The sequence below is a fragment of the Mustelus asterias genome, chromosome 2 (assembly GCF_964213995.1).
Source record: "Mustelus asterias chromosome 2, sMusAst1.hap1.1, whole genome shotgun sequence".
Classification (NCBI taxonomy): domain Eukaryota; kingdom Metazoa; phylum Chordata; class Chondrichthyes; order Carcharhiniformes; family Triakidae; genus Mustelus; species Mustelus asterias.
The window spans coordinates 9,323,798-9,339,245 of record NC_135802.1 but is presented as its reverse complement, the minus strand read 5'-3'; the positions used below and the strand labels follow the sequence as shown (position 1 = coordinate 9,339,245).

The window sequence follows — 15,448 nt, the reverse complement described above, 5'->3', positions numbered from 1 at the left end:
AAACCCACGCAGACACGGGGAGGACGTGCAAACTCTGCACAGACAGTGGCCCAAGCTGGGAATCGAACCCTGGCGCTGTGAGGCAGCAGTGCTAACCACTGTGCCACCGTGCCGCCCAGATATCACACACCCAGGTTCCAAGGCTACACTAATGATACACAGCATGGCTGTGACACTGGTAGGGGTGCAGATATTCCGTGCTGTATCCTCCAGACTGGCGTGGCCGCTGACAGACCTCAGGAATCCGCTCCCCCCCCCCCCCCCCCCTCCCCGCCGCCAATGCACACACATGTGCAATAAAGTGCCACACATTTTCCGGCCACGCTTGTCCCAAGACCAGAAATTCCCGCCCACCACGGGGATGGTGAAAATTCCGCCCAATGAATCAGTGTCTTAGAGAGAGGGAGCTCATACATTCCAGATCATCATGAACTTTATAGAGAGCTACAGCCACTTGAAAGCCAAAATCTGAGTGATGCTCTCAATCCACTTTTACCAGCTTTTTAAAATTCATTCGTGGGACATGGGCGTCGCTGGCTGGCCAGCATTTATTGCCCATCCCTGGTTGCCCTTGTTCAGAGGGCAGTTGAGGGTCAACCACATTGCTGTGGATCTGGAGTCACATGTAGACCAGACCGGGTAAGGACAGCAGATTTCCTTCCCTAAAGGACATTAGTGAACCAGATGGGTTTTTACAACAATTGATTTCACAATCATCAGTAGATTCTTAATTACAGATACTTTTAATTAAATTCATATTCCAGCATCTGCCGTGGTGGGATTGGAACCCGCATCCCCAGAACATTAGCTATGTTTTGGGATTAATAGTCTAGCGATAATACCAGTAGGCCATTGCCTCGTGTGCCTCTCTCACTCTCTCCTCAGACATCCTGCCAATAGTTTTTACCAGAAGCTGTGTTGTTGGGTGCCGTGGTATCCAATTGTTCTGCATGTGATTATGTGAATCCGTTTACTAATAATGCTCACTGTGCTTGATTAGTTAAACGTGGGTGTGGCTCAGAGGAAAGTTGAAGAAGCTCGAAGTTGCTGGAAACATGGAGCAGACATTTTAAAGCCATGATTAAAATCTGTGACTCACAGAGAAATGGGTGTCATCTCTGCCTATCTCCAGGATGTACAATATACAACAGGTACTTCAAAAAATACAGGACGATAAGGTGCTCAGTACAAATCGAGTACCAAACAGCGGAAAATCCAAGGATGAATGGCCATATTTTCAGGTCCAAATATCAATCCTGGCATTTTTGGACTTCACCTGGTCCAAAATCCATAGAATCCCTACAGTGCAGAAGGAGACCATTCAGCCCATCGAGTTTGCACCAACAACAATCCCATCCAGGCCCTATTCCCGTAACCCCACATATTTACCCCGTTAATCCCTCTAACCAACACATCTCGGGACACCAGGGGAAATTTAGCATGGCCAATCCATCTAACCCGCACATCTTTGGACTGTGGGAAGAAACCAGAGCACCCGGAGGAAACCCACACAGACACGGGAAGAACTTGCAAACTCCACACGGATAGTGACCCAAGCCAGGAATCAAACCCGGGTCCCTGGAACTGTGAGGCAGCAGTGCTAACCACTGTGCCACCATGCCGCCCATGAAACATTTGATGAAAGAAAAGAAGATACAAGATTTCTCCCCCATAAGTTGTGTTTCAGTCAGGGTGTGAAACATCTGGGCTTGGCCATGCACCTGGATTGGATTTTGGGCCTAAAATATTGAGTTGAAACTGAGGCCTAACTGGGTAGTTGCTGGGATGGATCTACCTCTATTCAGTGGGTAGCACTTGCCCTTCCGGGTCAGAAGGTTCAAATCCCACTCTTGAAACTTGAGCACAGAATCTTGGCTGACACTCCAGTGCGGCGCTGAGGCTTGGCAGTGCCTCATCTTCCGGACAAGCCTGTTCAGGTGGTCGTAAAAGACCCCAACGCACATTTGGAAGGGGAGCAGGGGTGTTCACTCCAGTCTCTTGGCCAACATGCATCCCTCAATCAAACTCACAAAATCAGATCATCTTAGCATTATCACATTGCCGTTTGTGGGATCTTGCTGTGCACAAAATGGTTGCCGTGTTTCCTACATTACAGAAGTGACGATCCACATTGATTCATCAGCTGGACGGTGCTTTGGGATTGTAAAAGGTGCTATATAAATGCAAATTCTTTTACACATTGCACCCACATGAACTCCCAATGTTGACCGCCAGGTAGGAATAAGGAACACTGGGTGCCGATTCCCACCCTAACCCCGTCAATTCCAGTTAGCCGGAATCCGAGTTCCCTCCTGTCCCGTCTCTCACCATCAAGGTCGTACAGCCTGTAAACGGTTTTCTTTCCCGGAAGAGTCATTTTCCCCTTGTCCTCTGTCACCTTAATCCGGGCTTTACCGCACACCTGTGTCAGCTGCAGAGTAAAGAGCAAAGGTCTGTCAGCAGGTACCAACCCAGGAATTCCCAATTCCCAGAGAATGGGGTTGTGTTTATCAGGAAAGGGGTTCCCCGCTCTGTTCTGGGGGAACGGACCAGTAACAACAATCCCAACAGTACAGACAGCCCTCCCTATCTCTATCATCTCCACCAGCCCCTCCCAAGAACACCTATGTCAGACTCCTATTTATTGACTCCAGCTCAGCCTTCAACACCATTATTCCCACAAAACTCATCTCCAAACTCCGTGGCCTGGGCCTCGGCACCTCCCTCTGCGACTGGATCCTGAACTTCCTAACCCACAGACCACAATCAGTAAGGATAGGCAACAACACCTCCTCCACGATCATCCTCAACACCGGTACCCCACAAGACTGTGTTCTCAGCCCCCTACTATACTCCTTATACACCTATGACTGTGCGGCCAAATTCCCCTCCAAATCGATTATCCAGTTTGCTGACGACACCACCGTACTGGGTTGGATCTCAAACAATGACGAGACAGAGTACAGGAATGAGATAGAGAATCTGGTGAACTGGCGCAGCAACAATAATCTCTCCCTCAATGTCAACAAAACGAAAGAGATTGTCATCGACTTCAGGAAGCGTAAAGGAGAACATGCCCCTGTCTACATTCACGGGGACGAAGTAGGAAGGGTCGAGAGCTTCACGTTTTTAGGTGTCCAGATCACCAACAACTTGTCCTGGTCCCCCCATGCCGACACTATAGTTAAGAAAGCCCACCAGTGCCTTGACTTTCTCAGAAGACTAAGGAAATTTGGCACGTCAGCTACGACTCTCACCAACTTTTACAGTTACACCATAGAAAGCATTCTTTCTGGTTGTATCACAGCTTGGTATGGCTCCTGCTCTGCCCAAGACCACAAGGAACTACAAAAGGTCGTAAATGTAGCCCAATCCATCATGCAAACCAGCCTCCCATCCATTGACTCTGTCTACACTTCCTGCTGCCTCGGCAAAGCAGCCAGCATAATTAAGGATCCCACACACCCCGGACATTCTCTCTTCCACCTTCTTCCATCGGGAAAAAGATACAAAAGTCTGAGGTCACGTATCAACCGACTCAAGAACAGCTTCTTCCCTGCTGCTGTCAGATTTTTGAATGGACCTACCTCTCATTAAGTTGATCTTTCTCTACACCCTAGCTATGACTGTAACACGACATCTGCGCTCTCTCCTTTCCTTCTCTATGAACGGTATGCTTTGTCTGTATAGCACGTAAGAAACAATACTTTTCACTGTATGTTAATATACGTGACAATAATAAATCAAATGAAATCAAATCAACAACTCCCCCTATTTCTGTAACCTCCACCAGCCCCCTACAACCCTCCCTATCTCTGTAACCTCCACCAACCCCCCTAAATACTCCCTATCTCTGTAACCCCCACCAACCCCCACTCTCACACACAGTAAGTACCTTATAGACACAACCCAAGGACGGCTGCAAGGGGCAAGTAACCAGATTTGTTCCCACGCCAATTGAGTCAACTTCATTTCTCTAGAAAACAGGGAATTAGACAATTAGTGAAATGGATTGGAGAGACGGGAGGGGGAGGGTCCAGAGGGTTCAGAGGGTTAGGGAGAGATGGGAGGGGAGGGGGAGGGACCAGATGGTTAGGGAGTGAGGGGAGGAGGGTGAGGGAGTGAGGGGAGGGGGAGGGTCCAGAGGGTTAGAATGAGGGGTGAGGGATGTGGTGAGGGAGGGGATGAGGGAGAGGGTGAAGGAGAGGGGTGAAGGAGGGGGTGAGGGAGGGGGGTGAGGGAGGGGGGTGAGGGAGGGGGGTGAGGGAGGGGGGTGAGGGAGGGGGGTGAGGGAGGGGGGTGAGGGAGGGGGGTGAGGGAGGGGGGTGAGGGAGGGGGGTGAGGGAGGGGGTGAGGGAGGGGGTGAAGGAGAGGGGTGAAGGAGGGGGTGAGGGAGGGGATGAGGGAGAGGGTGAGGGAGAGGGTGAAGGAGAGGGGTGAAGGAGAGGGTGAGGGAGGGGGGTGAGGGAGAGGGGTGAAGAAGGGGGTGAGGGAGAGGGTGAAGGAGGGGCTGAGGGAGAGGGTGAAGGAGGGGGTGAGGGAGAGGGTGAAGGAGGGGGTGAGGGAGGGGGGTGAGGGAGGGGGTGAGGGAGGGGGTGAGGGAGAGGGGTGAAGGAGGGGGTGAGGGAGAGGGTGAAGGAGGGGGTGAGGGAGAGGGTGAAGGAGGGGGTGAGGGAGAGGGTGAAGGAGGGGCTGAGGGAGAGGGTGAAGGAGGGGGTGAGGGAGAGGGTGAAGGAGGGGGTGAGGGAGGGGGGTGAGGGAGAGGGTGAAGGAGGGGGTGAGGGGGGGTGAGGGAGGGGGTGAGGGAGAGGGTGAAGGAGGGGGTGAAGGAGGGGGTGAGGGAGGGGGGTGAGGGAGGGGGTGATGGAGGGGGTGAGGGAAGGCAGTGTTGGAGTGACGTACAAGTAGATGAGAGCCTCTCCGCTGTCACTTGGTGGCGTCCCATTGGTTACACTTACCTGGTTCTGTAGGTTTATGAGATCCTTTTCACTAATCCCATTGCTGATGATGATAGGTACATCGGAAAACCAGGATACTCCGAATCTGAGGGTAAAAGCAGTTCATCGTTAACCAGATCACTGAGCACAGGGAGAGGGAAAAGCCAAACGAGGTGAGTATGGGTGCTCAGACTTACTCCTTAGCACAGGCCTGGAACATGCTGCGGATCTTTAAGGATTGCTTGACCAGGTCACCACTATCCAGCCGCAGTCCATGCGTCCTGTACCCCATGTCGTTCAGAGCCAAGGACACCGCGCAGAAGTTGGGAACTCCGCTCCTGTGTGGGATTGCGAAGACAAGAATTAGGAATCTCTCCCCGACTCTACTCCCAGGCTGCTGAAGCTAACCAGGCCCGGACTAGCTCCTCAGGAAGTCCACACTCAGGTTGGGGCCACCCCTTAACTCTACAAGAAACCCCCCCTCTCCCCACAACTCTCCCCGCCCCCCCACGCACCCAGCACCACCCTGGGCTGACAACTGTGCACCAAGTCTATCCCAGTGGGTGCTGGAGTCAGGACGCGTGCTGGGTTAAATAGCCAACAACATCTCATTCTAATTATCCTCCCATTAACATCATGGCTGGCCGCAGTCAGAGCTGAAGACAAAGAAAAGAGTTTGAGATTTATACTGTGAGGATGAAGTGAGGGGGGTGTGGGGGAGGTTTAATTGACCAAGATGTCATCGACAAAGACGCAAAGGGAATGTAAGTGGTGACGATAAAGGCTGAGAATGGTGCTAATAGCGTTCATTCTATTTTCTCTCCACAGATGTTAAGTTCTAAGTTGGTGTCACAAATAGGCTTACATTAACACCGCAATGTAGTTACTGTGAAAATCCCCTAGTCGCCACACTCCAGCGCCTGTTCGGGTACACTGAGGGAGAATTTAGCACGGCCAATGCACCTAACCAGCACGTCTTTCAGACTGTGGGAGGAAACCGGAGCACCCGGAGGAAACCCACGCAGACACGGGGAGAATGTGCAGACTCCACACAGACAGTGACCCAAGCCGGGAATTGAACCCAGGTCCCTGGTGCTGTGAAGCAGCAGTGCTAACCACTGTGCCACCGTGCTGTCAGATCTGCTGAGATTTTCCAGCATTTTCTGTTTTTGTTTCAGATACCAGCAGCCGCAGTATTTCGCTTTTATCTTAGTGGTGGTGGAGGGGGTGGGGGGGGGGGGAAGGGGGGGGGGGGTGGCTGCCTTCTTGAACCACTGCAGTCCATGTGATGTAGGTACACCCACAGTGCTGTTCGGGAGGGAATCCCAGGATTTTGACCCAGCAACAGTGAAGGAACGGTGATGTATTTTCAAGTCAGGATGGCGAGTGACTTGGAGGGGAACCTCCAGGTGATGGTGTTCCCATGTATCTGCTGCCTGGGTCCTTCTACATGATAGACGCCATGGGTTTGGAAGGTGCTGTCGAAGGAGCCTTGTTGAGTTGCTGCAGTGCAGGTGGTACACATTGCTGCCACTATTCATCAGTGGTGGAAAGAGTGAATGTTGAAGGTGGTGGATGAAGTGCCAATCAAATGGGTTTCATTATTTAAAGGAGGATGGAAGAGAGGAACAAAGGCATTATTGTCCAATCAGATTAACTTCAGTAACTCAAATCTATGTTGACATATTATTTACAGCACAGAAACAGGCCATTCGGCCCAACTGGTCTCTGCTGGTGTTTATAGAAACATAGAAGATAGGAACAGGAGGAGGCCATTTGGCCCTTCGAGCCTCCTCCGCCATTCACCACGATCATGGCTGATTGTCCAACTCAATAGCCTAATCCTGCTTTCTCCCATAACCTTTGATCCCATTCGCCCCAAGTGCTATATCCAGCCGCCTCTTCAATACATTCAATATTTTGGCATCAACTACTTCCTGTGGTAATGAATTCCACAGGATCACCACTCTTTGGGTGAAGAAATGTCTCCTCATCTCCGTCCTAAATGTTGTACCCCGAATCCTCAGACTGTGACCCCTGGTTCTGGACTCCCCCCACCATCGGGAACATCCTCCCTGCATCTCATAGACTCATAGAGGTTTACAGCATGGAAACAGGCCCTTTGGCCCAACTTGTCCATGCCGCCCTTTTTTTTTAAAAACCCCTAAAGTAATCCCAATTGCCCGCATTTGGCCCATATCCCTCTATACCCATCACACCCATGTAATTATCTAAATGCCTTTTAAAAGATAAAATTGTACCCGCCTCTACTACTACCTCTGGCAGCCTGTTCCAGACACTCACCACCCTCTGTGTGAAAAAACTGCCCCTCTGGACACTTTTGTATCTCTCCCCTCTCACCTTAAACCTATGCCCTCTAGTTTTAGACTCCCCTACCTTTGGGAAAAGATATTGACTATCTACCTTGTCTATGCCCCTCATTATTTTATAGACTTCTATAAGGTCACCCCTCAGCCTCCTACGCTCCAGAGAAAAAAGTCCCAGTCTGTTCAGCCTCTCCTTATAACTCAATCCATCAAGTCCCGGTAGCATCCTAGTAAATCTTTTCTGCACTCTTTCTAGTTTAATAATATCCTTTCTATAATAGGGTGACCAGAATTGCACGCAGTATTCCAAGTGTGGCCTTACCAATGTCTTGTACAAGTTCAACAAGACGTCCCAACTCCTGTATTCAATGTTCTGACCAATGAAACCAAGCATGCCAAATGCCTTCTTCACTACTCTGTCCACCTGTGACTCCACTTTCAAGGAGCTATGAACATGTACCCCTAGATCTCTTTGTTCTGTAACTCTCCCCAATGCCCTACCATTAACTGAGTAAGTCCTGCCCAGGTTCAATCTACCAAAATGCATCACCTCGCATTTATCTAAATTAAACTCCATCTGCCATTCGTCAGCCCACTGGCCCAATTGATCAAGATCCCGCTGCAATTGGAGATAACTTTCTTCACTGTCCACTATGCCACCAATCTTGGTGTCATCTGCAAACTTACTAATCATGTCTCCTATATTCTCATCCAAATCATTAATATAAATGACAAATAACAGTGGGCCCAGCACTGATCCCTGAGGCACACCGCTGGTCACAGGCCTCCAGTTTGAAAAACAACTCTCTACTACCACCCTCTGGCTTCTGTCAAGTAGCCAATTTTGTATCCATTGAGATACCTCACCCTGGATCCCGTGAGATTTAACTTGATGCAACAACCTACAATCTACCCTGTCTAGTCCTGTTAGAATTGTATAATTCTCAGTGAGATCCCCCCTCATTCATCTGAACTCCAGCGAAAATGATCCGAACCCAGTCAATCTTTCCTCATACATCAGTCCCGCCATCCCTGGAATCCCTGAAACCTTCGCTGCACTCCCCCAAGAGCAAGAACATCCTTCCTCAGAAAAGGAGGACGTATTGCTCTGGGTTATGCTGCACTCAAACCTCCTCAACACTTCATCAAACCCTATCTACCTTTTCTTACACTTCTTTCTTTCTCAGTTCGACATACTACCTGAAGATTCGCTCCTCCGACAGTGTAGCATTCCCTCAGCCTAGCCTATGTGCCAAGATCCTGCAGTCGGACTTGAACCCACAACTTTCTGGCGAGACTGAGCCATGGCTAATGGACTGCTCAGTGACCCCCTTGCTTTCCGGGGGTCCTTACTGGGTGAAGGTTGCCGTGTTTTGCTGAACTGCGGCAGGTTGTCCCAAACGGCTACTGACTAAAATGGCCAGCTCCATTCTCTACCTCATCACGCTGTATGTGTCCACCAGGGCAATGAAGTTTGCCGGGTACGTCATGGCATAGGAAGTGAAGGCTGCCAACTCGGAGGAGTTGATTTGATCCCGAGACACTTGCAGAAGATGGCAGACTCGACCCAGCCAGGTCTCACACAGAGAGACAAAATCCACCGTCGCCTGTCCCTCAGACGCAGCTTTCAGAGTCTGGGAGGTGTGGAGGAGGAAAAAAAAGGCGGTGAGTTTGGGAAATTGGTCCGATGTTCAGACGCGACAGAGATTAAAAAGGCCCCAATCATAGAATCACAGAATCGAATCCCTACAGTGCAGAAGGAGGCCATTTGGCCCATCGAGTCTGCGCCGACAGATCAGTCCCTATCCCCATAACCCCACGTATTTACCTCACTAATCCCCCTGACACTGAGGGGCAATTTATCATGGCCAATGCACATAACCAGCACGTCTTTTGGACTGTGGGAGGAAACCAGAGCATCTAGAGGAAACCCACGCAGATACGGGGAGAACGTGCAGACTCCGCACAGACAGGGACCCAAGCTGGGAATCAAACCCGGGTCCTTGGCGCTGTGAGGCAGCAGTGCTAACCACTGTGCCACTGTGCTGCCCCTATGGCAGGTAGGAAGTGTGGACATGTTTCCTGGTGGGAGTGCATTGCCCGCTGCCATACAGGACAGGAAAGATGTAGCCAGAGGTGGCGTGAATGACAGAATGCTGAGCTTGAATCTTGCTGAAAAGAGAGACATGTTGTCGAAGCTTTTCATCTTGCACTCATCAGGACAAACACAAGAATACCAAATTTCAAACTATCACAACAATTTATACTATCGGGAAAAAAGGGTGGTTGGTTGACTCGGATTGGCCATGCTGTTGCCATGAAGAAAGCAATGGGGAACTATATGCTACCCAAGCTCCCTGGGTAACTCAAAAAGGCACAAGGCTTGAGCATATTCCTTTTGTTTGCAGAGGATGGGTTCCAGTGTATGAATGTATCTCACTTCTAGCAAGTTACACCAAGGGCTTGACTGATTATCTTAAATTGGTAGCTGTTATCGCACTCGGGAATGCTCAGTAAGTGTTGCCCAGTTGTGGAATCACATCCAACAATAGGCATTTTGTTCTGGGTTTTGCAAGCACGGGATGGGTGAGCATAGGTATCGTTGTGTATGTAAATAAACAAGGAACCTAAGAGTTAAATGGAGTAAGCTTGTATTCCCTCGAATACAAAAGGTTAAGGAAGAATTTGATTCTGATTTTCAGGAATTTGAGAGGAAGCGAGACAGAGAGAGAGGGAGAGAGAGACAGAAACCTTTTCCGCTGGTTGGGAAGTCTAGAACTGGGGATATGGTCTTAAAATCAGAAATAGCTCAGTGTGGAGAGAAATTTCAAAATTATTCTTCTTGCAAAGGATGGTAGAAAGTGTGGAACCATAAGTGGATGGTGAATAATTTGAGTAGAATGAAGAATTTTAAATCTAAGTTTGATTTTTTGTCAGCTAAAGACTATTGAGGGAGTTGTATAAAACTTTGGTGAGGCCACAGCTGGAGTACTGTGATCATCACGTTATAGGAAGGATGTGATTGCACGGGGGAGGGGGGGGTGGGGTGCAGAGGAGATTCACCAGGATGTTGCCTGGGATGGAACATTTAAATTATGAAGAGAGGTTGGATAGGCTTGGGTTGTTTTCGTTGGAGCAGAGAAGACTGAGGGGCGACCTGATCGAGGTGTTCAAGATTATGAGAGACATGGACAGAGTGGATAAGGAGCAGCTGTTCCCCTTAGTTGAAGGGTCAGTCACGAGGGGACATAGGTTCAAAGTGAGGAGCTGGAGGTTTAAGGGGGGATGTGAGGAAAAGCTTTTTAACCCAGAGGGTGATGACGGCCAGGACTCGATGGGCTGAAGGGCCCTAAAAACGACACATAATCTCCGCGACTGGCCAGTGGGATGCATAAATGTGCATCCATCAAGTGGGTGAATTGCACTTGGCAGACACTGCCAGCGCCAGTGGAAACAATCGGGCTTTCCTGCTGGTGTGGGCACTTAGTGCCGATTCGGGCGATTGCGGTCATAGTCTCAGGGTAAGGGTTCAGTCATCCAATCAATCATTTGTGTAAAATGGCTGTATAATCTAGTTACTAACATTCCTCATCTGGGTGATCTTGTTATGGGGTGTGGGCACCACTGGCATTTGTTGCCCATCCCTAGTTGCCCCTTGAACCGGGTGATCTTCTCACCCATTTCTGGGGGCAGTTGAGAGTCAACCAGCTGTAACTCTGGAGTCACATGTAGGCCAGACCAGGTAGGGATGGCAGATTCCCTTCCCTAAAGGACTGGGAGGTAACAAAGGCCTGGATGACGGTTTCAGCAGTGGATAAGCTGAGACAGGTGCAGAGACAAACGCGTCACGGTGGCACAGTGGTTAGCACTGCTGCCTCACAGCGCCGGGGACACGGTTCAATTCCAGCCTAGGGTGATTATGTGGAGTTTGCACGTTCTCCCCTTGTCTGTGTGGGTTTCCTCCGGGTGCTCCGGTTTCCTCCCACACTCCAGAGATGTGCAGGTTAGGTGGATTGGCCATGCTAAATTGCCCCTTAGTGTCCCAAGATGTGTAGGTTAGAATAATTAGCCATGGGAAATGTATGGGCTAACAGGAGAGAGCCCGGGTAAGTTACTCTGTCAGAGAGTTGGTGCAGACTCGATGGGCCGAATGGTCTCTTCTGCACTATAGGGATTCTATGATTCTGTGAATTACAAGGAAGTGAAACAAGGTGGTCTGGGTGACGGGAGAGGCTATTGCACTTAAAGCTCATCTCAGTAAAACTGACTATGAAGATGTCAGATGTTGGTTTTGTTTAGGGAAGGAAATTTGTCATCTTTACCCAGACTGGGCTTCTACGTGACTCCAGTCCCTCACCAACAGGGTTGACCCTTCAAAGCCCTCTGAAAATGGCCAAGAAAGCCTCTCGGTTATCACAGAAAGCGAGGGATGGACATTTTAAAGCCAGCCTAGCCAGCAATGCCAACACAGTAAGAATTGATATTAAAAAGGCTACAGGGTGGGAGTTTACGACCTCGCTCATTCTGAAACCGTAAAATCCCGCCTGAGGTTAACGGACCTTCCCATTGTCCGCCCCTCACCTGCTCAGATTCCCGTGGCGGGTGGGGCGATAAGATTCTGGCCATTATGTATTTTTATTTGATGTTATTGTATGTTTTTATTGTCCTGTGTAACTCGCCGTTGGTTCAGCCTCAGGATTAATGAGACGAAGGACTTACCTGAACCTTGACCTCTGACATTGATGTAAAGGAAGTGATGTAAGAATGTGCCATGGATCCAAACAATGGAATTCCATAGAGTTTTCCAGCGAGGACATTACTCGTGCCATCGAATCCTGGAGGCAAACAGATACAAAATAAACCATAAACATTCCCAAAAGCGGTTTTCCAATTTTTCTAATAATTTAGGATTCTAATTATTATTGGAATTGGAATTTTTTATTCATTTGTGGGAAATGGGCCTTCCTGGCTGGGCCAGCATTTATCCCATCCCAGCCCTTGAACTGAGTGGCTTGTTAGACCATTTCAGAGGGCAGTTGAGAGTCGACCACATTGCTGTGTCTCTGGAGTCTCATTTAGGCCAGACCAGGTAAGAATGGCAGATTTCCTTCCTTAAGGGACATTAGTGAACTAGATGGGTTTTTCCGACAATGGTTTCATAGTCGCCAATAGATTCTTAGTTCCAGATATTTTTATTGAATTCAAATTCCACCACCTGCCGTGGCGGGATTCGAACCCAGGTCCCCAGAACATTAGCTGAGTTTCTGGATTAATAGTCTGGCGATAATACCACTAGGCCATCACCTCCCAGATTTATGTGGGTAATAGGGTTTTAGGCTGTGATTGGGGATTAGACTGGGAATTATGTAGAGTGTGTTGGACTGTGGGTCTGGAGTCACATGTAGACCAGACCAGGTAAGGACGGCAGAATTCCTTCCCTAAAGAACATTAGTGAACCAGATGTGTTTTTAATGACAATCTGGTAGATTCATGGTTATTATTAAGGAGACCAGTTTTATATTCCGGATTGATTTGAATTTAAATTCTCTCCAACTGCTTTACTGGGATTTGAATTCATGTCTTGAAAACATTAGTTGAGGATTCTGCTTTGCTTGTTCAATAATATTACCTTTAAGCTACTATCGGCAGCTATCTAAGTCTTGGAATTCCCTCCCTAAATCTCTCTGCCTCTCTGTCCATCTTTAAGAGCCCAGGTCTTTGATGTAACCTTGGCAACCTCTTACAATCTTTCTGTTTTTGGTCTGGTGTCCATTTTCTCTCACCATGACCCCTCTCTGAAGGATGTTTCCCTGATGTTAAAAGGGTGTTTGATCAATGCACCTTGCAAAGCTTTCCCTAGGATTGGGATTGAAATTGGGATTTGGGATTGGAATTTTGTTTGAGGTTGGGATTTGGGATCTGTTTGGGATCATGAATGATGTTTGGAATTTAGGATTGGAATTTGTAGTCACATGTAGGCCAGACCGGGTAAGGACGGCAGATTTCCTTCCCTACAGGACATTAGTGAACCAGGTGGGTTTTTAATGCCAATCTGGTAGATTGGGGTTGGGATTTAGGATCTATTTGGGATTAGGATTGGTGTTTGGAATTTAGGATTGGAATTTTGTTTGGGATTGGGATTTCAGTTTGTGATTGGGTTTGGAGTCTGCGCTAACAGGCAATGATGAAGATTTGGAACATTATCACCCAGACTCTGGTACTCACACAATTCCCTTAAAAACACAGGCAATCCCTCCCCCCACCACTCCCCCACCCCCAATATTTCAGCCCAATAAATCCCTCTCCAATAATTAGAGAACTTGCATCAACTTTATATTGTGTAAATTATCCCCTTGACGACCGGATTCTTGCCACATCCAATAAGGACAGAGGATTCTGCCCCCATCTACCTCACCTCCTATGTACGAGTATTTTGAGGCTGAGACGCCTCCATCTGGACCCTGTGCCCTCCTCAGGCCGAACTCCAGGAGACGTTTCTCCGGACCAGCCGCAAGTCTGAATCTGGCAGCGTTGGTGGCTACAAGGCTATGGAGACAAGGATGGTGAGCAATTATTAACCATCCCCCCCAGAAACTCAGCAATTATCGATCCTCTCCCTCAGAAACTCAAGCTGGGGATGTCGGTGGCTCGAGTGTCAGAATGTAACCAGTGACAACTTTGTATTGGATCTAATGTGACCAATGGTAACAAGCTGTAAGGGTCAGCTGACCCAGTAAACTGTGGAACCAATTGCAGAGTGATGTGATGGTCAGCTGACCAGCTGACTCACTATAAATAAGAACCTGTTGGGAATTGTGGGCCGCTTCGATTGGCCCAGGGCGAGGCCCCAAGTTGGGAATAATGAAGTTTCTTTATTAAACCCTTTCTTTGATTTAAAAGTTGGAGTAAGTTTTGTTATATTTTTATTGTCTGTATTTGAAGAGTTCCTTCCAAAGAAACACCAAGCGCTGGTCACTGTCTGTCTGCAATGTTAGGGGACCTTCGTTCATGTGTGAGACACTCTGACTGTCACAGACACATCCACCTCAGCCCCCGTGCTAGCCCAACCTCGATCAGGGGACTGCAGCAACACCGGGAATAACATGTGAATCTTTTCATACTGTGAATCAATGGCGCTGGGTCGAACGAGGACCTTTCAGTGACAAGTAAAAGATGAGAGTAAATACCTGGGGGCAGATTAGAGGTCAAATATGGAACTTCCCAGGCCTACATTCCGCTGGATTGTTCTCCCTGGAAAGACGGAGGCTGAGGGGAGACCTGATAGAAGTTTATAAAATTATGAGGGGTATGGATAGGGTGAACAGTTGGAAGCTTTTTTCCCAGGGCAGAAATGACAATGACAAGGGGTCACAAGTTCAAGGTAAGGGGGGGAAAGGTTCAGTGGAGATGTTGGGGGGAAGTTTTTTACACAGAGGGTGGTGGGGCCTGGAATGCGCTGCCAAGTGAGGTGGTTCAGGCCGTTACGTTACCCACATTTAAGCCTTATCTGGATAGACACACGAACAGACGGGGAATAGAGAGATACAGGCGGTTGGTCTAGATAGGTGTGGTGAACCATCGATGGTTACCACTATGGGTACTGAACTATAGATGGTTAGCACTATGGGTACTTGTACATATGTTACTGTTGTTACTGTTGGGGTTAGGGTTGGGGTGTTCTACCTGTTGGTATTGTTCTGTGGTACACTCCGGTTGGCTCCGCCTACCTGTAGGAGTATAAAGGTCACTGCACTGCCTGGTGACCCTTTAGTCTGGGATTGTATTGTTATATAGTATGCTCCATTCTTGTTACTAATAAAAGCCTTTATTTCCCGGGTACGATCTAGCCTCCCGAGTGATTTAATCACGCATCAATAGGGCATCGTGATCGGTGCAGGCTTGGAGGGCCAAAGGGCCTGTTCCTGTGCTGTACTGTTCTTTGTTCTTTGGAATCCAGTCTAACAGCATGGAGTGACACTGGGATATGGTCTAATATACTCACAAACTGAGGATGTTTGCTGATGATACCAAGCTGGGTGGAAAGATAAGCTTCATGGAGGACACAAAGAGCTTGCAGAGGGACACAGAAAGGTTAAATGAGTGGGCAACAAGACAGCAGATGGAGTATAATGTGTAGGGAAGTGTAAAGTTATTCACTTTGGCAGTAAGAACAGAGGAGCAGGG

General features: G+C 48.7%; 1 protein-coding gene across 2 annotated transcripts in view; it reads right to left on the bottom strand.

Moving 5' to 3' along the window:
• The window catches only part of naprt (nicotinate phosphoribosyltransferase), a 45,139-nt gene that overhangs the window by 18,562 nt on the left and 11,129 nt on the right, over positions 1-15,448 (bottom strand). For both annotated transcript variants that reach the window (XM_078231189.1, XM_078231198.1), the window contains 7 exons: positions 13,680-13,810; positions 11,984-12,099; positions 8,702-8,898; positions 5,135-5,275; positions 4,959-5,043; positions 3,896-3,976; positions 2,329-2,431 (listed from right to left, as the gene is read on the bottom strand). In XM_078231189.1, coding sequence (XP_078087315.1) covers positions 2,329-2,431; positions 3,896-3,976; positions 4,959-5,043; positions 5,135-5,275; positions 8,702-8,898; positions 11,984-12,099; positions 13,680-13,810 — 854 coding nt within the window. The remainder of the gene's footprint in view (positions 1-2,328; positions 2,432-3,895; positions 3,977-4,958; positions 5,044-5,134; positions 5,276-8,701; positions 8,899-11,983; positions 12,100-13,679; positions 13,811-15,448) is intronic.